At 42.9% G+C, this 24,971-nt stretch overlaps 1 protein-coding gene across 1 annotated transcript; it reads right to left on the reverse strand.

Moving 5' to 3' along the window:
- Positions 1-470: 470 nt before the first annotated feature.
- On the reverse strand, positions 471-24,862 carry ITIH2 (inter-alpha-trypsin inhibitor heavy chain 2). Its single transcript, XM_056511859.1, has 21 exons — positions 24,601-24,862; positions 22,997-23,071; positions 17,890-17,925; positions 16,992-17,164; positions 16,222-16,326; positions 15,744-15,906; positions 15,144-15,251; positions 14,285-14,413; positions 13,502-13,618; positions 12,197-12,365; positions 10,453-10,578; positions 9,288-9,469; positions 8,321-8,506; positions 7,219-7,358; positions 6,853-7,025; positions 5,919-6,053; positions 4,661-4,774; positions 3,424-3,622; positions 2,109-2,281; positions 1,101-1,212; positions 471-822 (listed from the first exon to the last, which is right to left on the reverse strand). Exons 1-21 carry the CDS (start codon positions 24,682-24,684, stop codon positions 675-677), a joined length of 2,847 nt encoding a protein of 948 aa, XP_056367834.1. The 5' UTR covers positions 24,685-24,862; the 3' UTR covers positions 471-674.
- Positions 24,863-24,971: the final 109 nt, after the last annotated feature.

Genomic DNA, 24,971 nt, shown 5'->3' on the forward strand with positions numbered 1-24,971 from the left:
TTTCCTGCTTTTTAAGATTTGTATCTGCATGATGCCCCATTCTGATGTTGAATTTTCACGAAAGGCTGGAGGCTGTCTGAGACTCATCGAACTAATTTCTTGCCAATATAGCAGTAACAATTATTTCAAGGACCCTCCTCTCCACTGGTTAATACATCTTTAAATATTGGAGACTACTCATGATATCCATTCCAGACCCATGTTCCTTTTCTGTTAAATTTCCTTTACTTAATGCACATCCTTCTTTTTGCCTAGTCCAGCACTATATGAACTTAAATTTTCCCAGCACTCTGGAAATGCAAAGGTGTAAGTATTAAATACATATTAAATCTGGTTGTGTGTGTTACCTACACTACAAGAGCCACAACACTGTTACACCTCTACTATGAAATGGATATTAGAAAATAGTAGAAAATTTTAATGGATTTTACAGCCCATTAAATCAGACATGGCAAGAGGAAGACACCTCCTCCAACCCAGCATGTCACTTTATTACAGATTTCATTTCTCAGCAGAAAAGGGAGTTTACATCACTTTAAAACACTGATAAAATAAAGCAAACAGTGGTGGGGCTGCCTCCAGTCACCCTGGTGTGACAGGCTGACAGCTGCTGCTCAGAGGAGTTGCTTGGGCATGAAGGAGCAGATGGGAATTTTTGTACTGAACTGGAGCATTCAGGGTTTCTTCATGAAGCTGTAGAGGTGAGGGACCAGGTAATCCCTGTAGTGGCCATCTATGAAGCCTTTGCCACTGTTGTGCACAAACCAGCACAGCACGTCCGTGCCCTGCACACGGTCTGTCCTGTAGTCCTTCTGCACACCCCTGCAGGGAGAGGACACCCAAAGGAGGGTCACAAATGGCAAATAAACAAGGAGACATCCTGATCAATACTGGTGCTGCCCTGCCAAAGCAGGGAGACGTGTCTTCCACCAGCAGGAAGTGGAAATAACCACAAAATGCAATTAATTTTACAGTTCTGTAAAACTTATGAGCCTATTCTGGGGGTTCCAGACACTTCAAACCTGTCCAAAGTCAGATGCCAGGCAGCTCTAAGGACAGAAGTGATTTAGAAAGAGAGTAATAAAGCACATGATTCCTACCTGGTCACAGTGAACTTGTTGCCCTTCACTTCCATGATGGCTTGTGGTTTCTCTGGAGCTTGCCCAGGTGTTTGGTGGTGGATTGACACTTCTGGTTCAGATGCAAACTGACCTGGTCAGGGAGAGGTTTAAAGCTGTTTGTGTGTCCTGACCTTTGAAGCTCCATGTCAGCTGCTGCCAAGCACTTTTGGAAAATCAACCCAGTGCCAGTAGGCAAACCAAACCTGCATGGATCATGGGACACCCTGTCTCTCACTTATCAGGAAAACAACCTCTGCTCCTCAAAAGGAGTTCTGGGTGGGTCCAGGACTCAGAAGGTTGATTTGCCTTATGAACTGAAGCCTTGCTTTTGTTTTATACCACTGCTAGAAAGGGCTGTCATATAGGGAAGAGCTGATTACAGAGGTTTGCACAGAAATCTCTTCAGAAACCTTTGAGGAGTTTGTTTTGGTCCTTTTATTTTTAACATGCAGCAGTTTAGCAAGGCAGGGAAAGTCCTGTCTCAGTTCTGTTACCAAGTCTAGTCAGGTCTGTTTTGAAAACACCCTCCCTAGCTGGAATAAGGAATAATCTCCTGGTTCCTGATGTTCCACAATGTTCTTGGGTCTTCTAGGACATTACAGGAGTTTCCCTATTCTCCTTTTGAATAGTTACCACACATTTTCCATCAGAAAACAGTCACCAACAAATTAACAGCATGAAGATGTGCCATGAGATGTTTAGGCTGGATATTAGGAAAAGGTTCTTCACCCAGAGGGTGGTTGGACACTGGAACAGGCTCCCCAGAAAGTGGTCACAGCACTAAATCAGAGTTAAGGAGCATTTGGAAAATGCTGTCAGGCACATGGTGGGACTCTTGTGAGTGTCTTGTGCAAGAGCTGGATTCCTTGTGGGCCCCTTCCAACTCAGGATATTTTATGTCTATGATTATATAAAATTCCCTCCAAGATCTGGCAAAATCCCTTCCTAGTGTCCCACCATTCCCACTGCCTGCCCCCCAGCCCTTACCTATCAGCCCATGGGCTTCAGGAGAGAACTGGTTTTCTGGGGGAATGTAGATTCCCAGGAAGTCAACATTCACTGGGTGTTTCTTCCACACACGGTGCAGCAAAACCATGAAGGACATCTCCTCCCCCACAGTGATGGTAACATTGCTTTCTTTCCTCACAGATATGAGGAGCCTGGCAGAGAGGGACCAAAGGGCAGGGTCAGTTCATCTGCCCACACAACAGCTCTCAGCCCCTTGAGATGCACTCAGGCATCCAGAGCAATCCCATAGGGATGGCAGAAATATCAGAGGATCCATTAAAAACCCTGAACCTTGGGACTGGTACCCAGAGATTTGGCAAGACAGGGTCTAACAAATAGACACTTCATCCCCATGCTGAGGCAACCTATTTCCCCTACAAATTTAAGCTCTTCCTACAGTGAATGGAGATTTTGGATGTGGTCCTGTTGCCTAAACAGTGCTGTAAGGTGTCCAGCATGGCTGACAGCTGTTAATCTGCAGGGGAAGCTCTCCTGAATGATGTAAGTCATAGAATGTGTCTTGGGTTGCAATGCAGGATGTGATCAGGGATGTGTATTCTATCTGTTGAAACCAGGTGGGACAGTGACCCTTATCTCTGAGGGAGATATCCTCTGCTCATGGGCCATCTGTTAAAACCAGGTGGGGCAATCATCTTTATCTTTCCCACAGCCCATCCTCCCTCCAGGAGATATCTCCTGTTCATGGCCATTGAGTCCCAGTGCATGACTGATAAAATTCCATCATCCCACTGGGAGATGCTCCAGCCAGGGGAGGAGCCAAGCCTTTCCTACCCAGATAAAAACTGACATTTTGGACACCAAGGAACCTTCTTTCCACTGCATTCCAGAGGAAAACCAGACCTTTGCACATCATCCCTGCACCTTCAGAGGAAACTGCACCTTCTCCAGGAGCACTGCTCCAGCTGAACCACATCTGCCCCTGCAGGAGGATGCAGCCACCATTGAATGGGACTGTGCCAACACCCTGACTGACTGACGGGTGTCAGCTTGGATTCTGACTCTGGCAGTGTTTTATTGTTTTGTATTATTGTATTTCTATTTTAATTTTCCTAGTAAAGAACTGTTATTCCTATTCCCAGATCTTTGCCTGAGAGCTCCTTAATTTCAAAATTGTAATAATTCAGAGGGAGGGGGTTTACATTGTCCATTTCAAGAAAGGCTTCAGCCTTTCTTAACAAACACCTGTCTTTCAAACCAAGACAACGTGGCTGGAGCCCTGAGGGTATCTCAAACAGAATTGAGTGGGAACAGTTAAAAAATGATCAAAACTCACTGTTTCCGAATGATGTGCCCTGTGTCAGCCCAGGTCAGTGTGATGGCATATGAGCCATCTTTCAGTGTTATTGTTTCTGTGGTGATCTCCACTTTCAGACCTTTCTTTTTGAAATAAAACCCAAATTTGCCGAAGTATGTGTTGAGTTTCTTGTTTTCTGCTTTCTTGGCCCCAACAAGCTGCCCATTGACCACAACTCCTGTGAAGAGCAGAGAAGGAAATATTGCTTCAGTCTTGGAGCAGTGCCTGAAGACTCGGAGTTCTGATCTCAACAGGGAGCACCATGGGATCAACAGAAACAGGAACCCCTCTGACCCCCTGTTTTTCTCATTTTTCCAGCCAAAGAAGAGAATAATTTATTAAATTGCCTCCTGATGCTACTGTTCAATCCTTTAGCACAATAATCTGGTGGGAATTGCTGTTAGATCTTGCTGGGAGTAGGAGCAAAACCCCTTCAGCTGTAGTGTAAGAGATGAACAGGACAAGAGGAAATGGCCTCAGGCTGTGCCATGGGAGGTTTAGATTGGATATTAGGAAAAGTTTCTTCACTGAAAGGGTGGTCATTTGAACAGCCCAGGGAAATGGTGGAGTCATCATCCCTGAAAATGTTCAAAAAACCCTGTGGATGTGACACTTGGGATATGGTTTTGTGGTAGGGTTGGCAATGCTGGGTTAAAATTTGGACTTGATAATCTTTATGGTCTTTGCCAATTCAACTGTTCTGTTATTCCATGATCTTGGCTCCTTTGCCTGTGTTTGGCCATCCTCACAATTAAAGGGTTTTCCCCAGCTCACTCCTACTCTGAGTTTCACCTGTAGCCCCTTGTCCCTTAGCTGTGAACCTTGGAGATGTGTGAGGCTTCACCTTCACCTTCTGCTCACATGGTTGAGCACAGCAACAAGATCCACCATGGAACCACCACTTCTTTTATTAAGCTTGATCAAACCCAGCTGTCTCAGCCTCTCCCTCTCTGTCCTCTGCTCCAGCCCCAAAATCACCTTAATGGCCACCACTGAATTCAGTCCAGTTTGTCAACATCTCTCTTGTACTGGCAAGGCCAAAACTGGACATGATATTCCAAATGTGGAGGGAAATAACCACTTCCCTCAGCCTGCTGGCCACACTCCTGCCAGCACAAAATCCCCCTGTAGGCAATTCTCCTGGTCCCTCTGACCATCTTTCTGACCCAAGAAAAAAAATTTGTGCTGTAAAATAAACCATGTTTTACTCCCTTACCAGTGCCAGGATCAGAAACCAAGTTTAGGATTTTCCCAGGCTCTGAGTTGATATTGAAGCAGATGTTCCTTTGGCTCTTGGGCAGATGTATGATAAAATGTGGGTCATTGTCCACTGAAACACAGAAAACAAACAAGTGTGAGAAGCAGGTCAGCATCTGCCCTAGAGGGCTTTTCAAAAGGATTTTGAAGAACTTTTTCGGACTCCTCATAGTAAAATGAGGGGCCTTTCTACCTTAAGGTAAAAAAGTTCTCAGATGCTCCTCAGAAAAGCCCCTCAGACACTTCCTCCTCATACAATTCCCTGGTTTAAGGGAAGGAAGTGACATTCTTGGTTTGAGAGCTGCCAAATGCAGTGAACCATACTGATGTCAGGTAAAGACACATCCTGCCCACTAACCCCACTGAGGAATACAATCCAGGACTTGTTCTCACAGTGTATTTGGACTGGGCCCCACAGAAATTCCTATGTCCTTTAAAATTTGCCTCAGATGAGACAAATAACTGCACCCATCACTGAAGGCAGCTGTTTTCAGCCTTGTCTCTGCCCATCTCCTGCTGGGTTGGTGGTGGCTGAGATTTCCCTGTGCTGGGAAGGAGTTTGAGAGCTCTTTGTGTGATCACTACATAAATACACACATCACACACAGAGTTATTGTGGTAACACCGTGTTTATGGGCAGTGGTTCTCACAGCTGGCTTGCTCAAATAAACTGCCACTAAACTGTGGCAAAGGCCCAAGAATTAACAGGATCCATCAGTCACCAGCACACTCAGAGATTTTTATCTAGCACAGAACATTTATCTGCCATTTACAACAGCAGTAACTCTACAATAGCTTTCATCTGTCATTTACAATGGAAGTAACTTTGCTACTGCAGAGAAGCTAAAGTAAACCTCAGCAAACAGCCCCAGCCTCAGGGAACACACAGCAGCTCAGGAGGTCACTTAGATACTTTAGATCCTATTAGGATCCAAAATAGTTTCATCCTTGTAGCTTACAGCATTTTTTACAGCATATTTTTAATTGTAATCAAAATTAATCCATAATTTATAAAGAAAAGGCTTGTGTTGGAAGGGACCTTAAAGATCATCTTGTTCCAATCCCCTGCCAGGGACAGGGACACCTTCTACTCAACCAGGTTGCTTAAATGCCCATGCAGCCTGGCCTGAAACACTTCTAGGGACAGTGGTGAGTCCTTAGGTGATGAGTTTTGATGTGCCTGGTGCTCCTTTGCAGAGGAATGCTGTAGGTTTTACCTCTGTTGATGCTCAGAGAGGACACAGGTGGGCTCAATTGCTCAGGCATGAAGCTGACTGGCACAGCTGTGACATTGGCCCAGGATGGGATCCCTTTGTTGTTATTGGGTGCATTTGGAGTTAATCCCAGAGTACCTGTTAGAGGACAGCCACAATTAGGGTTCTGGAAGTGCTGACATATTTAATAGTGTAATTTTTAGAGCACTGTAGTAGATCAAAGCCTGATGTTGTTATACCAATGTAAAGCAGGTACAACACCATTTACAATGGATTTGTGTAATGACATAAGGTTGGATTTGCTTCAGTGTCTCCACCAGTTAAATATGACTTTTGAGGGTAGATAGCTCACCATAAATTATCAGTGAAAAAATAGAACCTGGCTTTTTATCTCTCATTCATGAGAGCAGCTCCCTCTTTAGCAAAGCTTCCAATGTTAGGGCTGAAGTGTTTTGCTGAGAAAAAAGCTGACTTTTAAAAATTCAGCATATGGTAAAAGCTTTGCTAATTTGGGTCCTGAGTTTGAGGTGCCTGAGGAAAGGCAGGACTCTTCCTGCATGCTCTGGGATGATCCATGTGAATAAAGGTTTCAAAGAAGTGCAAGAGTTTAATATCTGTGATCATATTCCTTTGTACTAGAACTCTCTCTGCCTTTGCCATGATGGAAACAGGAGAAAGTAACTTGTCCCTGTCTCTCTCCCATTCAGTTCACAAAGCACCATGATCTTAAACAATCCATGAAACTTTGTTTGTTTAATATGCTGGGCTGACATTCACATCTGCTGACCCTGCTCTGAAGAGGAGTAAGGGGACAACAGCAGGACTGAAGATGGCACAGCTCAAATCTCTGTCAGCATTTTCTTCCTTGTGTCCCTAACTCACACCAGAGGCTATTTTCACATGAGATACACAGTAATGGGCAGAGTGAAACACTGACCTGGGCAGCAGCCCTTCCTGGGGTCTTTGGGCTGGTCTGCCAGCATTATCTCATCCTTTTCAGCATTCTCTATCAGCATGGCCGTGAAGGGGGTGACAATGTGATGGTCCAGAGACATCTGCAGGATGGATTTGGTGATGTTCCTCTTCAAAGCTGCAGTGGGGGCTGCGTTTCTGGGTGGAAACAGAAGCAGAAATCCTGGCTAGCAGCTCTACAGGGCAGCTGCCATGGCAATTCTGTCATGGAGGGGTCACAGAGCCAAGTGGCGTTGCTCCATGGCTCTCACTCAGGCTCCATAAGGTAAATCCCCATAATTTCATTCCCTCAGTCCCACAGCCAGGCCTGTTTGAGCACTTTTCTCCTCACCTCTCTGCCATCATCTGGTTGACAGTCAGATAGGCCCACAGCTTCCTTGTGAATTCAGGATCTGCATATTTGTCCTTCTTCATGAATCCATCCAGCTCCTCAACATCTCTCAGTGTTTCCATGACGAGCTCTGCATTTGCCTGTGCAGTCACAGAGAGAAAAAGATGAGGGACAGGAGGCAGGTGAATGGGGTGCCTTGAATTCCCCTCTTGGCTGGTGTTAAGGACCCTCTCTGGCTCTGCCCTTGGTCACTTCTAGGTCAGAAAGTCCCAGCACTGTTGGCTTGACTGCAGTGGAGAGGGAAGATGTAGCAGGAGGTCCTTCTGTTAAAGACACTTCTGTGAGAGTGGATTAAAGTAGGTCAAGGAGCTGTTAATAGTAGCCCAAGAGGTGCTACCTCCTGCCAAAAGAAGAGGCTCTTGACAGAGTTATGTAATCCTCCCCTCAGGCTTTTTCTCATGCAGTTCCACTGAAGAACACAAACCAAATTTTACTTTCTCATACAGACCCTTGGACTGCACTGTGTTCTGGCAGGAAAAAAAATTGAAGATGTTTGGGTTCTTTCCAACAACTGACAAATGATAACTCCTAAGCCCCGTAAGAGTGCAGATAATTCCATTCCCCCTCAGAAAGAAGAGTCTGGATGTAATCTTCCCATCCCACTCCACCTGGAAGAGCAGCCCTGAAAACATGGGGAAAGTCTCAGCACACATAAAAGGGCAGTGCTAGGATTTGGTGTGCTGTAGATCCATCAGCTTGAACTCCCTGACAGTGGGAAGTTCAATCATGAAATAGGGGAAATTAGGGAGTGATCACTCCTGCTTCTCCATAAAGCATGAAGGAAAATCCATGCTTTTGTCTAGATTTAATCTTTTTGGTACATTTATTAGAAGGAAGTTCCTCTGGCAGGGTGCAGGGTGCAGGGAGTTGACTGGCTGTACTTGAAGCTGTTGTGACACATGATTGGAAAAATGTCCAATGAGTATCCCCACTCCCACCCAGAACCCAAAAGGACAAAACCCTCTGCTGGCATTAACCTTCACAGGAGGGAATGAACCAGCCCAAAACCCCTGAGCAGATATCCCAGGGACCCTTCACTCACTGCAGTGGCTGTGACCACACTCTCCAGGTGCTGCAGGTTTTCTGTGTCCACCTTCCCAGCCACCACTATCTCTGAACCACCAAAGTAGTTGTGGAAGCTGCTCTGGGTGACATCTGACACTGACTCCTGGGGGTAGTTGAACTGAATCTTCTTCAGGAGAGGGGTGGAGACCTGGTTGTAGAAATTCTGAGAGGGAAGGAGACAGAGAAGTGAGTTTGCTGTACATGAAGTGACCCTTGCACAGGCCACTCTTACTGAAAGGGCAGTGGGTGACAAAACCTGGAGCCCTAATGAGCAAGAGAAGAATTCTCATAGAATGCTGACTTCTTCATACTTTTAAGGGGGTACAACAAGAATTTCTAGTCCAAGTCTTGTGAAAGTCAAAGGATGGTCAGGAGTCCACGGGCTGTACTGCTCCTAGACATAAAAGTCTTGAGCACAGATATGTGTGAATCCTTCCTCAGCATGGTCAGCTCTGGGCTACTGTGTAAGACACACAGCTACTCCCCACCTAATTCTTGTACAGATGGTGAAATCAGGGAACAGTCACAGTATAAGGATGTCAGAGTTTGATCAGCAGCAATTCCTGCTCATTGATTTGGAGCCACAGCTAGAGTGGAACTTTTTCTAACACTGGGTAAGTGTGGATTATCATTTAGCATATATATCTAGGGTTTTTGTTGGTGATTAAATGGCCTAAAGTAACATCCAGGCCTTAATTTTAATTCAGAAAATGTTTGGTTTTTTTTATAGTTAAGGCTGTTTTATAGAATATTAATCCTACACAGGGAAGTAAAGTATGTGTTATAGATATTATTAAAACTGTTACTAGGACCACTTAAACTGAAATATGATTGATATCTTGCAGGACTCTCCAAAAAATGATGGGTTTTGAGAACTTCTTGCTAGTGGAGTTACAGCTGTGAACAAACAGGAGAGTTTCAGAGGCAATGAGGCAGAAACTCACCTTCATTTGGAGAGAAGTCTCCTGATTTCCAAAAATCCTGTGGGCCATGCCACGGTTGTCGGTTGCGATTCTCTGCAGGAAATCGTAATCTACATCAAACCCAATCCCGAGGCAGAAGAGGGAGAAGTCATCCTTTATGCTCTGCTTCACATTCTTCTGGATTGTTGTCAGCTTCAGCTCACCTTGGAGACACAGAAAGGGTGACATTCACCTGAGCAACAGAAAAGTCTCCATCAGGGTGAGCATGTTCCTGCTCTCCCTGTGTCTCTGGTTCTCTCTGGATGTTAGGGAAATCTAGACAGGAAGCTCAATGCCAAGTTTCCACTGCCTACAGCAACGTTTGAGCTTCTAGATAGAGATTAACTAAGTGTTTGCACTGAAGACAATTCCTTTTGGACACTTTTTTTTGGTATCTGATGCATTTTCTTTGTACATCCAGGGCTCTTAGTAACTTCCTAGGGGATTTCAAATTCTAGCACATATCGAGTTCTCTCAGAATTAATGATTCAAACTCTCTGCAGATTAAGACATCTCCATGAAGATTTTACTTAAGATGTTCTCTGTCATCATCAGAACTGTTTTGTTTTGTTTTTTTCAGGCTTATTTTTAATGGTAGGTTTTTTGGAGCTGACATCTTCAAGTCAGCAATTGCTTTGACCTGTACCAAATTGAATCCAAATTAATTTGCTTTCCACTCTTTATTACTGGTTTTGATGTTATGCTTGTGACTGCATAGATCTGTGTGGGCTAAGGTCATAAGAATAGGAAATTTTTGTACAATCATAGGATCATAGAATGGTTTGTGTTTAAAGAAACTTTAAAGATCATTGAGTTCCAACCCCCCTGCTATGGGCAGGGACACTTTCCACTAGACCAGGCTGCTCAAAAGCCCAATTTCTCCCAGGCTGTTTTGATTACTTGTCCTACAGGATTTGTGCAGCTCTGTAAATTTTAAAAAAAATCAACCTGCATAACAAGCTACTCATCTTTTGAGAGCTTCTGTGCAAAGCCCTGTGGCATTTCTAGCACTTGGCAAAAGGGCAGCAAAAGACATTGGAAGAAAGATGAATGGAATTTTTAAAACTTAACTGCCAAATTGTCTACTTCTTGCTTTTCTCAGTGTTACCCCACCAGCCTTTCTTCTCACCCAAAGCAGGATCCTTACCTACTGTTGGGTCTCCATCAGATACCAATACAATCATGGAAACTGAGTTTGGGTCCAACATGCCTAAACTTTTGGCTTCATTCAGGATGAAAGTGGCTCGCAGAAGAGCTTCATTGATATTTGTGCCTGTCAAAGACATAATGAAGAAAACAAGATTTTTATTCTTGTTGAATCCACATTGCTTCTAAGATTCTAGTGGAGTTAAGAGGGACAAGAGCTGAGATCAAGGCAGCAAAACACCTCCTCTCTGATGTTTAGGTACACCTTTCTGCACTCTGGTTCCCTTTTTCATCCCAGGCTGTTTTCTTCATGAGCCCCTCCACTCCCCCACACTAATTCCAGTGTCACCATTTGTGGTGTTGGGAACTACTTGGTGTGGGAAGAATTACTGGGTTTGCAGGCAGGAGATTGAATGAGAGCATGGAAAATCTTCCTTTTCTGGCCATCAGCCCATCCTTGGACAAGAAGAAGTGTATGTTTGCTGAGCCTATCTAATGTTTGATTTGTGACACAGAAGGAGAAGAGTAAGAAATTAGAATGAGAGGAACAGAAATCTGAAGGCTGAACAGTGAGAAAATAGGTATTTTCTTTGTCAAGAAAAAAAAAAATCACCAGCTCCAGAGACAAGATAATAAAATGCTGTATTTAAACTGGCTTTGCTGTATGGGAGCTGATCTCTAAGCTTATTTGTCAATTTTTTTGGGCTAATAAATTCAGTCACTCATATATCCAGCTTGGTTTCCTATTCCCAACACACTGATGATTTTGGAAAAGTCTATAACTTTATGTTAATTGTAGTGAAAACTTCTGGAGACAAAGGTGCCACAGCACCAGGAAACTCTGATGTTAGGAAGAGTCTTTCCACACTATTGATGCACAAATAACTGAATAACAAATCTAGAACTGCACTTCAGAGAGCGGCAGATTAAAATAATCATAAGCCCCTTCCAAAGACCTGTACAGATGAAAAAGACAGCTGCCCTTGTTTATCAGGAATGAAAGCACAAAGGAATAAAATGGCATTTAGTAGCTCATAGAATCATTAAATCATTGGGGTTGGACCTCTAAGTTTGAGTCCAACCATTAACCCCAGTCTACCACTAAACCATGTCCTTAAATTCCTGCAGCTGTTTCTTGTAGGACTTATGGTCCAGACCCTTCCCCAGCTCTGTTGCCCTTCTCTGGACATGCTCCAGCCCCTCAGTGTCTTTCCTGTTGAGAGGGACCCAAAACTGAACAGGGGATTAGAGGTGTGACCTCACCAGTGCCCAGCACAGGGGGAGGATCACTGGCCTGGTCCTGCTGGCTACAGAAATGGTGATCCAAGCCAGGACACCACTGGCTTTCCTGGCCACCTGGGCACACTGCTGGCTCATGCTCAGCTGGCTGTCAGCCCAGGGCAAATGTGTGATTCCCTGCTTAGGAAATATTTCATCTACCTGTTCATCCAGGCCTATGATATGGACTTCATCTTTCAATGGTATTTGGGATTTCTGAGGTGGGAGGTAAGACAGATTAAAGCCAGCTGCTCTGTGGTCTGTATTCTCTCTGCCATAGAAGGAGATGCTATCCCATCTCCTAATACAATAAACTGCAATTCTTGCTCTTCTTTAGGCATGCTTTTCCTGCTTTGGGAATCAGACTCTTTTTTCTTAGGAACACTCTGACAGTCTGAAGGCTGTCTGAGGTACCCATTCCTGTGACAAGCAACTTCTGTGAGCACCCTGCAATGAAAACCTCATACCCCCGTTGGGATGGATTGTCTGGATGTACTTCTTAGCATCTTCCACCTGCGACGGGGTGGCTGAGACCAGGTTATCTCTCCAGCAGCGGACGTTGTGGTTGAAGTCGATCAGGGAGAACTGGTCAGCAGCACGGAGCTCACTCAGTATTGCCTTCATGGCCTCGATGGTCTGGGGAGAAGTGGAAGAGAAGACAGGTTTATGCTTCCTGCTTATGAAAGCCTCTTCTTAACTTGTGACCACAGGCAAAGATTAGCTTCTGAGGAATAATCACATGAGCACTGAAATACAAATTAGCATCTGCTATCCAAATCTTATTTGCTTTTTTCCCCCCCCCACTTCTTGCATAATATCGAAATCTTCACCAAAGAAAAGCAGAAAAATTGCAATTAGGAAGGATATATTCATGTGACTCAACTTGCTCAACTCCTGCTAACACAGAGTGAAGGCAAAGAGAGAAACATTTGTGGTTCAGGAGAGATCACATCAGCTCAGGAGACTCAGCTGTGTCTGCAACTCAGTCATTTCAGGCTGAAGGTGTGTGATTTAAACAAGTGACAATTAACCTGTATCTCAGTTTGGCAGCACTGATTTCCCCTAAGAAGAATCTGCCAAGCCTTACTATTGTGCTCAGAAGGAAATTCATATATACCTGGATGATCTTCAGCTAATATTTGTCTAGTCAGTTCTTAAAACCCTTCAGTGATACATGACATACAATCTCCTAAATTCTTCACTCAGACCTACAGGGTTTTCCCAAATATATAACATAAACCTCTCCTCCTGCAAATCCATCTGATTCTATCTTATTTTACCCTGGCTGGGCAATTGTTTGCATATTTGGAGGCTGATTATCTTTCTTGAAGCATTTTCTCTTGCAGATTAAAATATCTTATTTTAACATTTTTTCCCCTTTATGGGTTATGCTGTGTAAACAATCCTTAGTAGTCTTCAGAGGGCTGTCAACAATTCATCCATGTTTGGAAAGCAAGGATGTAGTATCCCCACTGAGACTTTCCCAGGATTCAGTATGGAGCACTAGAGAAAAAGGGGGTCAGAACCTTTGCAAAATATTTTGTGATCTGTCCATTAAAATTTAAATTTAGAGTTAAAATCTGGCACCACTCTTCCTTAAAACATGGAAGAAGCATTATAAGTAATGGGGTAAAATAGTGAAGTTTTGGATTCCAAATATTCTCCAAATCAGGCTGGTAATTTTACATGCCAGTGTGCTAGAGAACTGCATGGTAAAGCACATGGGGAAAGTTGGCAAGGTGTTAATTTTGCAACAGAGGTCAAACACTTACTTGTTTCATTTTTAGTCCCCACATCGAGCCACTGACATCTATAACAAATAAAATGTTTTTGGGCAGTGGATCAAGATTTTCCGGAGCAAAGAAGTGAATAAAATAGCCATTAAAAATCTGCAAAATAAAATAAAATAAAAATCACAATGAATTGAGCTATAGAGAAGATTTCAGAAAGATCAAGACAGTGACAGAGCAGAAAATTCTTATTTTCTTAATGAACTAATTATTTTTGCCTATTGTCTTTTTCTCTTCTTTGTTGGCCAGTTTTAACTTTCAGCTCTGCACATCTCTGTAGCCTTACACCATTTTTACTCAATAAAAGCAGAGCCTAGTTCTCAGACAACTTCCATGCCCTAGCATATGGAGGAATGAAAAATGCTTTGAAAAAGACTGTTCTGCCTGTAATAATTCAACCTCATAACTCAGCTTCATGTTAACATTAAAATAGTGATGTTCTGGTTGTCTCCTTGTGATGTATTGGTACAACATCCAATGACTCCATCCTCTGATTCTACATTAAATCACCAGAGTGCTGCCAGGTATAAAGACATTGGCTTTTGGACATGACAGGAATCTTCTCCTACTATATATAAGCCCATGTCTTAGTCATAAATTAAATAAATCCATTCTGCCCACTTAAAATCCCTCTGTTCTTTCAATTGGATTCAAAGCTTGTCCTCATGCTTATTCCCCTGAAGGATGAAGTTTAGCACAGTTTGCTGAAGGACAGCAATTCCTTTATTCACAGCTCTCTGCTCCCAGCTGAGCAGCCACACTTACTTCCAGCTCTCCCCCTGTGGTTTCTCTGTTCACATCGTACTGCACCACAAAATTTCCATCCACGGCCGTGGACGAGCACTTAGGGCATTTTCTCTGCTGAGCCATTGTTGGCTTGAAAGAAACATGAGCCTTGAAGTGAGGAGAGATCATCAGTCAGCCAGGTGTTGTGTGAGAGGGGGATGATTCACACAAAAAGACTCCACATCTTTGTGAAATATCTGATTTCACTGAACATTTTCCAGCTTTCATTATTTGTGGAAAATGGACTTTGTCACTTCAGAAGAAAAACAGCACTAAGGTTTGCCTGGATATGTTGATTCAGTAGTAGCAACTGTGACACAAATCACATGACCCATCTACAACACCAAATATTTCAGCCAAAGCTGTGCAAACCATTTCTATTAAGAAATACATTGGGTTTTATTAACATTTTCCTAGTTGAAACTATCCATGATTTTGTCAACATTTTAAATAGATTTCTAATTGACGTTTTTCCCCCAAACAAAGAGGATTGCCATTTGTCTGTGAATTGAGTAATAGGAAACATTTTCATTAGTCATATGATTGATCATGCAGACTTTATGCATTTTTTTCTGTTTTAACTGGATAACTTGAAATTGCCTGAGAAGGTAAGACTTAATATAGACACAAAGTACCTCTGAAATAATTTGCTATGCTAGGAATGGGAGTGAATTTGAATATCAGGAAACAATACTGCCTGGCACACTACTACTACTACGGAATTAAAGACAAATTTTATTGCATTATTGCATGCTTCCAGTAGGTACAATGGCCAATACTGTGCAGAGAAAGCGTGAAAACTGGAGATTTTGTGCTAACTGCAGTCTGTGGTGGTTACCTTTTTCTCTCCCTTGGAGATGGTGGTGATCCCACTGAAATGATCCCCCAGTGAATTAGGAACGTGCACGTAGCGCAGCCCCTGCGGCTCGATGATGCGGACATCCACCTAAAGGCAGGAGGGAGGACATTTATTGTGGAGAGCTGCCCCATCCCTGCAAGTGTGCAAGGCCAGGTTGGACAGGGTTTGGAGGTCTAGTGAGGAACAAATGTGTCCTGTCATCACTCATAAACACAGCTGAGAATCTCCTGAATCGCATCAGAACCACTTAGGCAAACAAGCTTGGACATTTTTATACTCTTGTGTAAACTTGACTGAAGGAAAACAAACAATACTTACTATTTATTTGGAACAGTCCTTTTCACAAAAACCCCAGCTTAATGATGTACTATCCTATGAGAGCTGATGATCTCTGGTTGTCCCTCCACAACCATGATTTGTCTTAGAATCACAGAATGGTTTGGGTTGGAAGGGATCCTAAAGTTCATCCAGTTCCAATCTCCCTGCCTTGGGCAGGGACACCTCCCTGGAAACTGTGGGTGTTTTCTCATCAAGGTGAGAATCCACAGGTGAATCCTACACATCCCAGCTCTGCTTTACCTCCATGTGCTTGGCCAGGCGTCCTGGCTTCACAGAGATGACGTGCTCATAGGAGCTCAGCTTCCTTCGGATCATTTCATGGTAGTGAAGCTGGAACTGGATCCTCATTCCTGGGGGCACATTCACTTCGGTTTGAAAGTTTTCCATATCCAAGGCATTGCTCCTGAAAAGTCAGTTGTGGGGTTATTTTTGAGAAAATACAAGGAGAAGGAAAAGCTTCTTTGCAGTTTGGTTTAGATTGAGGATTTTGATTCTAACTGTGGCCTCTGTCAGGGAGCTGCAGTTGTCTGTTAGCACAGGGTGTTTTAGCAAGCTGAAAGCTGAAACACAATTTAAGTCTGTGACAATTAAATATCAGAGCTGCTGTAAGTAAGCATTTTCCTTTCCAGGATTTCCCCTCATCTATCTCCTCCTGGGATGTTCTCAGCTTTCCTGTGAGTAAGTTCAGTACAAAACCCATATGCCAGAGTGTTTATACCTGACTATTCCAGCAGCTTTGCCTTTGGCTTTTGCTTGAGCGTACATTTTCCTGGCTTCAGATTTTTCCCGAATATGGCTGGTAAATGTGATACCATTGATATCCCTAGGAGAAAGAAGCACAGTCAGCTTGCAAAAGAAACAACTTTACAATTGAGGACTGTTTCCTCAGTTTACATCAGTGAAATCTAAGCTGGTGAGAAATTAAATAACAAGGTTCTTGTTTAACCCCAAAGTAATGAACTCTGATTTTCACTAGAGCTCTATCTTTTTCCCTACCAGATTTTTATTTCAATTAGCCAGCACCATTGTGCTCTGAGGAGGATCTGCTTTCTTCCACCTCCTTCACACTTTCCCCAAGTTTCAGGCAGGGAAGGCAGATCCTGATATCATGGCTGGTTTGGAACATGGATCAGGACATCTCGTGACCATCAACCTGGCTGCTGCCTCTCTGAATGCATACTGAACCAGGCCAGTTTCTGTTCAGTCAGGGCTCTGATTTGGGTCTCTCTCCTTTGAACTGGCAAGGTAGAGGCTTAATCTATTTGAGATTTTTGTCCATTTTTGTTGATATTGACCAGCAGCTCACTCATTACTGGAGAGGAAGACCTGGACAGACAGACAGACTGATGACATGAATCTTCTTGAGAAAGCCTGCAAAATTTACACTGAACCTGAAAAACAGTAAGAGCTTTTTGCATTTACAAACACTTCCTTCCCAGCCCATGGAATGCTTCCAGAAGATGAGGCTGGTACCTGCCCACTGCTTACATGGTAAAGTTGTCAATGAAAGCTCCTTTGGGGACCTGCACGTCAAACACGATGGGCTGCGGCCGCCTGGCGTTGTTCACCATCTTGGCTTGGATCATGGTGTTGGCCAGCCTGGATGTGATGGTGGATTGAACCTTGTAGCTGTAAAGACCTATCTTGTCATCATCCTCCACCTGCATTTGACAAAATTGCTCCATAAATTTAGAGTGCCGTTGGAAAAAATGCCCTAGAGGACAATATCAATCATTTTTTGTAGTCTCAGTACTACTTTTTAATTGCTGGTCCTCACAATATGGCAGCTAGAGGGGCATGAGATCCAGTGCAGGACATGTCCATAATTGTACCTGGAAATTGTGGCAGGATATTCACGTGAATGTAGTTCATGATAACACTTAAGCTGAAAGAGGGTATTTTTTAAGCTGGAATGTTTTCCTTGTTTTGCACCATGCAACCAGTCCTTGGAATGACTCTATGAGTGCAATCCAGCATGGAAAGCTACACAGTAATCCTGAACATTATATAACAAGGAGGAGAGATACATTTCACATTTTCAATAGAAGTCCTAAATAGAGGAGACTCGAAGCATTGGTTACTGACCTAGTGTTATAAATGGTTAAATCACAGCAGGGCGATAGCAGTATTTAAGTGTTTTATTAAGACATTGTCTAATCACTTTTCATGCTTATTTCTTCATATTTACCATACCCTTCTCCCTCCAAGAGCAGATGTATCAACAGTATTGTGCAAACAGTTCTCTGTTTAAAGAAAATAGGTTAATACCCAACCAGCAGTAAAAACAAGGAAATGAACAAACAGAGGGATTGATTTCCAAAAAAATGGTTAACTAGAAAATAACTTTGTTCAATATTATTTACCACAGAGGAAGAAAAATACTCACCAGATCTCCAACATACCCCCAGTCAGATGTGCTCCTCTGGAAAGGAAAAATATGGAGGGGATATTTCAGCAAAGCTAAGAACACTGACTGGCTGTTTCAAGACAGGGATCAGTGCCTAAAAACTGTTTTCTAAGATGATGAATCATAGAAGCATTGGGAATCACAGAACCATTAAGTTTGGAAAAGACATCTAAGATGAAGTCCAACCATTGACCCAACACTGCCAATTTCACTAAACATGTACAAGTTTTTTTGAATATTTCCAGCAATAGTGACTCCAACACTTCATGGGAATTGTTGTCAATTCTTGACAACCCTTTCATGGAAGAATTGTTCCCTAATATCCAACCTAAACTTCCCCTGGCACAACTTGAGGCCATTTCCTCTTGTCCTGTCCCTTGTTCCTCGGGAGCAGTGGATTGCACCCTCCTGTCAGGGAGTTGTGCAGAGCCACAGGGTCCCCCCTGAACCTCCTTTTCTCCAGGCTGAGCCCCTCTCCCAGCTCCTTCAGCTGCTCCTCATCAGACTTGTACTCCAGATTCTTACTCAGCTCTGTTGCCCTTCTCTGGACATGAATGAGAATTAGTTTGATTTCCCAGACAAAGTGTGAATATTCCTTTTGTCTTATTTCCTGTATTTCTACATGGGATGTTGGAGCATGTGATGTCCCACTGTGCCTCAGAACTATCATAAACAGGACAGCTTTCTTCCTCTGTATGAAAACATTCTCTTCTAGAAAAACATTCCTCCTGAAAGCAAATCACGCTGGCAGAAAGTGATCCTCTTGTTTTTAACAGAAAGGTTCTCTTTGTTTTTCTATGAAAAGTGGAAAAAACTCAAACCCCAGACTTCTTTAGCTCACTTTGTTGCCATTTACATTAGAAAATATTTATTTATGTATTATATGCAATATGTATGAATTAAAAAATCATTGTGTAACCGGTATTACATTTACATGCTTGTGCCTATGGAAGTTAGTTATGCATGCATTACTTAGATGAAATTGCCCATTAATGGTTGTGGTCTTCCCTTACCCTAAGAATTGCTCCATTTGGAAATTTCTATGGCAAGGTACTGACATCTTGTGGCCATTCGAATAACTCTGTTTAATTCCCCCCCAAAATCTCTCTCCCTTAAGAAATATTTTATATTAATCCCCTGAAAGTGATTTTGGCTCACCTAGATGCAACTTTTTAATGCAGAAATCTACTTTCACATTATCATCACAACTAGGCCAGCTCAGCTCTCCAAGGTCAAGAGGACCCAAAATCACAGAAGATGCTCACAAAACCAGCTGTAATCCCATGATGAACTGGAAGATTGCTCTGCAATTGCTAAGTTAATTTGAAGCTAATTAATGTGCTGTTCTAGAGAAATCTTGTGTTCTATAAGAGATAATGATGTCATAGCATATTCATTTTAGAAACATCATTTTCAGGACCCTTTAAAGGCAGATAGAGATGATTTCTGCCTGTCTGAGAACAAATGCAGTTTTTAATTTCTAGCTCTAAAGGCTCTACCTGAACCATTCAGACTGGGATTTCAGGATATGGAAGTTTATAGCTCTCTAGAGACCTTCTGCAAAGCCTGATGGACCGATCCTGTCACACCCCACAAACTTCACTGTACAGTGAATGGGACTTCCACACCTGATCAAGGACCAGACCATGAAGAGTGATTTTTGGCTCCACACATACTCTTGGCACAGGGAACACCACCAGCTTGAATACAAATTAAGATTAAACCAACATTAACTGAAACAAATTTAATTTTAGAAAGATGAAGACCAAGACCTTACAACACAGGGGTTTTGTTTTATTTGAGTACTTTTCTGGTTCTCAGCTTAGAGCTCCTGGACCACTTTAGGAATGGTGGCTAAAGCTTTCAGGATGCCCAGGTTTCTCTCCTGATAGTTCTTGGTGGAGGAGAGGGGGTAGCTGGAGGAGAGGGAGCTCACCACTGCCACATGTAGTGACTCCCATGGCTGCTGTTAGAGATCAGACATGGGCTGGGCCAGCCATACCCTGGGAGCTCAGAGTCTGCAGAGTGCAGTCACTCCAACAGGTCAGGAGGACAGAGCTGTACCTTTATCTTCAGGTATCTGAGCACCAGAATCATGGAAGCACAGAACCACAGAATGGTTTGGGTTGGAAGGGGCTTACAGATCCCCTAGTTCCACCTCCCTTGCCATGGGCAGGGACACTTTCCACTAGATCAGGTTACTCCAAGCCCCATCCAACCTGGCCTTGGAGATCCTACTTCAGATCTAAGTGCTGGTATGATTATTGAGAACAGGGATTTCTGTGGTACCTGAAAATCCTGCTGTTTCCAGCATGAGGATTCATGGCTGATCCTTGCTTTTAAACCACATACAGACCTGTTGATCACTGCACAAAAACAGGATGTTGAGCCATATCTCATGTGTGCCAAATTGCTAATCAGAATGAAGACAACATGTGCCTCAGGAACTGTTTGAAGGACAGATGCTGGGCTCTGTCTAAAGATACTGAGATGCATCTTCTCCTGAAACCTGTGCAGGATATGGATATTTAACCCTTCACAGTGATCTTTGTTCAAATCACTGTGCAAGAACATTGCAGCTATTTAGTAAAATAGGGAGGGCAGAATCACAGATGTTCTACATTTATCAGAAATTTCTTTTCTACTGGGGCATGAAAAATGCTGAAAAGCAGATGCCCAACATGAGAAACTAGAAAGATGTGATCTGCAAGCGTTCAAGGCTAGGTTGGACAAGGCTTGGAGAAGCTTGGTCTAGTGGAAGGTGTTCCTGCCCAAGGCAGAGGGTTGGAATTAGATGAGCATTCAGGTCCTTTCCAACTCAAACTACTCCATGTTTCTGTGATTCTATCATCTATGACTGTCCTATCCAGAATGCCTTTCCAGTTCTTTGAGGTGCTGTTCTCTCATAATTCACTTATTTCTCTAAGCAGCTTTTAACACACTCCAAATCCATTGCAGCCTCTTCACACTCCTTTCAGGGGATCCTCACTGTGAGATGCAAGAAGAGAAATTTCAGGCCTAAGAATTGGCAGTTTGTCTTCATGGTGCTGCAGATGGATCCTTGTCTGTTTGGTTACATTTCCTCCTTGGCAGCTGGGGGAGCCCCCAGCCAGCTGGTTTGGGAAGCAATTCTTCAGTGTGAGGGTGGTGAGGTCCTGGCACAGGATGTCCAGAGAAGTTGAGGCTGTCCCATCTCTGGAAGTGTCCAAGGCCAGGTTGGGTGAGGCTTGGAGCAACCTGGGATAGTGAAATGTGTGGAAGGTGTTCCACAGGGAGGTTGGAATGAGATGAGCTTTAAAGTCCTTTCCAACCCAAACCATACCACAATTCCATCATTCCACCCTGTGCTGCTTCTCTTGGAGGGGAGACCAGGCAGGCAGAACAGTAAGGAAGAAGGTGTGATCTCACCCACCTCTGGGCAGCCAGAGATCAGGACCCAGGTCTGGGGAATGTGTTACAGAACATCCCACCTCACAGGGTGCCTCACAGGTCTAGACACTTTATCTACCTCCCAAAGGGAGATAACAGCTGTGCACCACCATATAGAGGTTCACAAGGTCACCTGCATTCCAGCCCATGGAACACTGCTGCTGTGGTCACAAGGACCAGTCACACACCTGAGGCACATCATTTTGGGAATTACTCAGGAGAAAAATAGTAGAATACCTTATCTGTACCTAGAAAACCAGCCTCTGTATTTACAGCCAATCAACAGGGTCTGCAGGGAGCTCTGTTGCCTTGTTGCCAATGGGCTGGTGAGCTCTTTGCAGAAAAGCATAGTGCTGAAAAAATAATTTGGGAGACAGCATTCCTGTAGTGATGAACAGTAAATAATTGTGTGCCTGCTGCTGGCCAAGAGCTGCTGTCTCAGGATGATTTGCATAGTTCAGGTTAATATCATTTATTATATTTTATTGTGACTCAATTAATATAAGAGTAGCTGAGATCTTAGTTCAACTGGTTTGCAAAAATTTATTTGATAGGTAAAGGATGGGAAATAACGTATGGGAATAAAAGCAATAAATGGTATAATGAAACCAGTCGGAAGAATTGTAAATTACTGCATGCATATGTCTGTGCCTCTATGTATCCAGAAATTTTGGGAGCAGAGGCAACATAATACATATGGCACTGATACAGACACATTGGAAAGAAATGATGCCCTGAAGAAGTGCAGCTAGGAGGGATTTCTGTTCAGATCATGACTCAATTATTTAAATACTGGAGTGGCAAGTGTGAGAAGGCTTGATTCATACTCATGCTAAAATCTGCCATTTTTTTCCACTGTTATGCAGGCTTTAGGTATCAATAAGTTCCATCCAAAGCCTTAGGACAGAGGAAAATCTGGTTTGCCTGTGTGTAATTTCAAAGACTCTGGGAAATCTAATGTTACTCAAGAAGATCTTTCATTTTCACTACATTGAACAAGCTCAAAACATGCAGCACCAGAGCTTGGTGGAGGACAAGGTCCACTCTGATCATGATTTCTTTCATGCAGTGTAATGAAAAATTAATATGTTCAAACAACTGATACCATGAGTATTATCATTAACTGTTACTCTGTAAAATACAGCAAAACTCTTGCAATGCTGCTTTAAATGTTTCTGCCTCCCAAGCCAACAGACTAAAATAATCTGCAACCCATCAGTGTGCTGGAAACAAATTTTGTTTCCAGGTCTCAGATGCCACCAGTTCATCACTGAGTGTCACTCTCTGAGCACAGTTAAACAGGAATTAATCGACTGAATGTTTACAGCCTACACTTGCCAGTGTCTGAAGTCCTTTTCAATTTTCTCATGGATAAACCTCACCCATATCAATGGGATTTTCCCCAGACATGAAGTTAGACAAGTGTCTCTTTTGTTTATCACCTCTGGAGCACAGGTACAGAACAAACCCTTGTTGTGCTTAAGGGAGAGCAGCAGTTCTTGTCCCAACCAGAGATATGGAAGCCTCAATGACTATAAAAACCAGCTGGTCCCATATGATTGTACACACACAACCCTGGACATGGAAAAAGACACCTGGAGGGAGCTCCCAGGCATTCTGGCTTCCTTCCTGTTCAAAGCATTTCTGGGTACTGTACCTGGTACCTGCCATTTCTCGCCTTGGAGCTTGAGGGAAATCCATCAATTTCCAGATCAATTAGATTTTCCACTTCCTAGAGGAGGGAGAAGAAGAAAGAGTTGCTGCTGCCTTACTGTTTGATTTATCACTTGATTTATTATTGATTAGCACTATACAGGAGAGTTCCAAAGGGAATTTACCTCCCTTGGATGCTAATGGGGAGCAGAAGAACAAACCATCTCAGACCAAAATCCTCACACATTCAGTTTCCCTCAGTGGCCAACCAGCTCTATAAACTCTTGTAAAATCATGACCTTTACCATCATTTTACAGCCTTTCCTTCTGAAACAAGAAGTAATATTTAACATGAAATGACCACAAAGAGCAAGAGACAGATGATTATCATCAGGATGGGTCTAGCCATGGAAACTACAGCATTTCAGACACTGATCTCACTCAAAGCAAGTTCAGAGAATTTCTGCTCAAACCAGTAGAAGCTGTCTCTGGTTTTACACCAATATACCTGAGAACTAAATTTCCCCCAATGACAGCAAAAGAACATCAGGTCTTCTCCAAGTGCAAAGCTGCACTGATTCATTTAGAAGTGTGGGTCATACCACAGCAATACCCTTAACTAAATTTTGTTATGAGTTTAATTTGTGGCAATAAAGAAGTTTAAGTGCATGAGTTCCTTTCCAACTTATGTGATAGCATACACACAAAGGTTTGCACAAAATTAATTTAGATTGCTTAAGCTCATTGATGTTAAATTGATAAGACATCTACAATTAGAAAGAACCATGGGTCTGGAATATTTTTCCTGGGAATTAAAAACCCAGTTTTAAAACCTCATTGAGTCAAGGAAATGGCTGTAAAAATAAAGAAAAATAGGATATCCCAGTTCACTGAAGAATGTTCTGTATCATCCCTGCTGATTTCACAAAAATATTTCAAAACTACAATGTGGAAATGGGTGTAGACACCAAATCTAAGTTCACCTGAGCCTGGGGGTTTAAATTTAGACTCAGTTTTAGAGTCAAAGCAATATGTATATTTCTTTTCATCACTGTATTATCCCAAGAAATTATGATCTCTTTTATAAATTCTCTCATCCCTCTGCTGAGGAATGTCAAGTCAAGAGAATATTCACTCTGTATTTCAATTCCTTTTAACAGAAACACAATTCCATACAAGGCTTTGCTGAGGTTCACAGTGCTCCACACAGGAGGCTCCATCCACAAAGATGTCTAGGTGCCCTGTTTCTGCTTATTCCAGGGAAACAGGGTATAAAATATGCTGAAGATCTAAGTATAGAAGCCCACTTAAATGTCTAAAGGTTAAAAACACACCAGAAAAGGCAACACTGAAGTAAAAATATGAAACTTGCTCAGAATGAAATTCAGACTTATGCTCACACTCTCCCTTTAATAATATTAAATAATAATAATAGGTTTTAATTTTTTTTAATAAAAACCCCCAACATTACAAACGACAAATGAAGACAAATTATCAGAAAAATTCACAGCTAAAAGTAGAAAAGAATTGTGAAGCAGTGACCCAGTTCTGCTCCCACTGCTGCTTCAGCAAGGAAGGGAGACCTGGGCCCTGCCTCCCAGTACTCACATCTGGGATGTCGTCGATAACCAGATCAAAGCCCCCGATTCCAGAAATGAGGAACAGAACCAGGAAGCTGCTCAGACACTTCATTTTCCTCCCGCTTGCCTCCTCCTGAGATCAGCCTGCACAGGTATGGACACAAGTTCTTCCCTTCTCTGAGACAAGTTCAAGGAAACAGCCCAGGTTTGTGTAGCATTTTGAGCAAAGTTCTGAAATGCTGACTTTGTTTAGGCCGTAGGTAAATATTAGCCTTGCAACGCAAGTCTGAGCTGTGGTGCCTGAGCAAGGGTTATCCAAATAGTGTCTTCACCCGCCTCTGCCCTCGATAACAGCGCTGGCTTGGATAGGCTCACTCCTTGCTTTTCTAGCTTCCCGTG

The sequence above is a fragment of the Oenanthe melanoleuca genome, chromosome 1A, assembly GCF_029582105.1.
Source record: "Oenanthe melanoleuca isolate GR-GAL-2019-014 chromosome 1A, OMel1.0, whole genome shotgun sequence".
Classification (NCBI taxonomy): Eukaryota; Metazoa; Chordata; class Aves; order Passeriformes; family Muscicapidae; genus Oenanthe; species Oenanthe melanoleuca.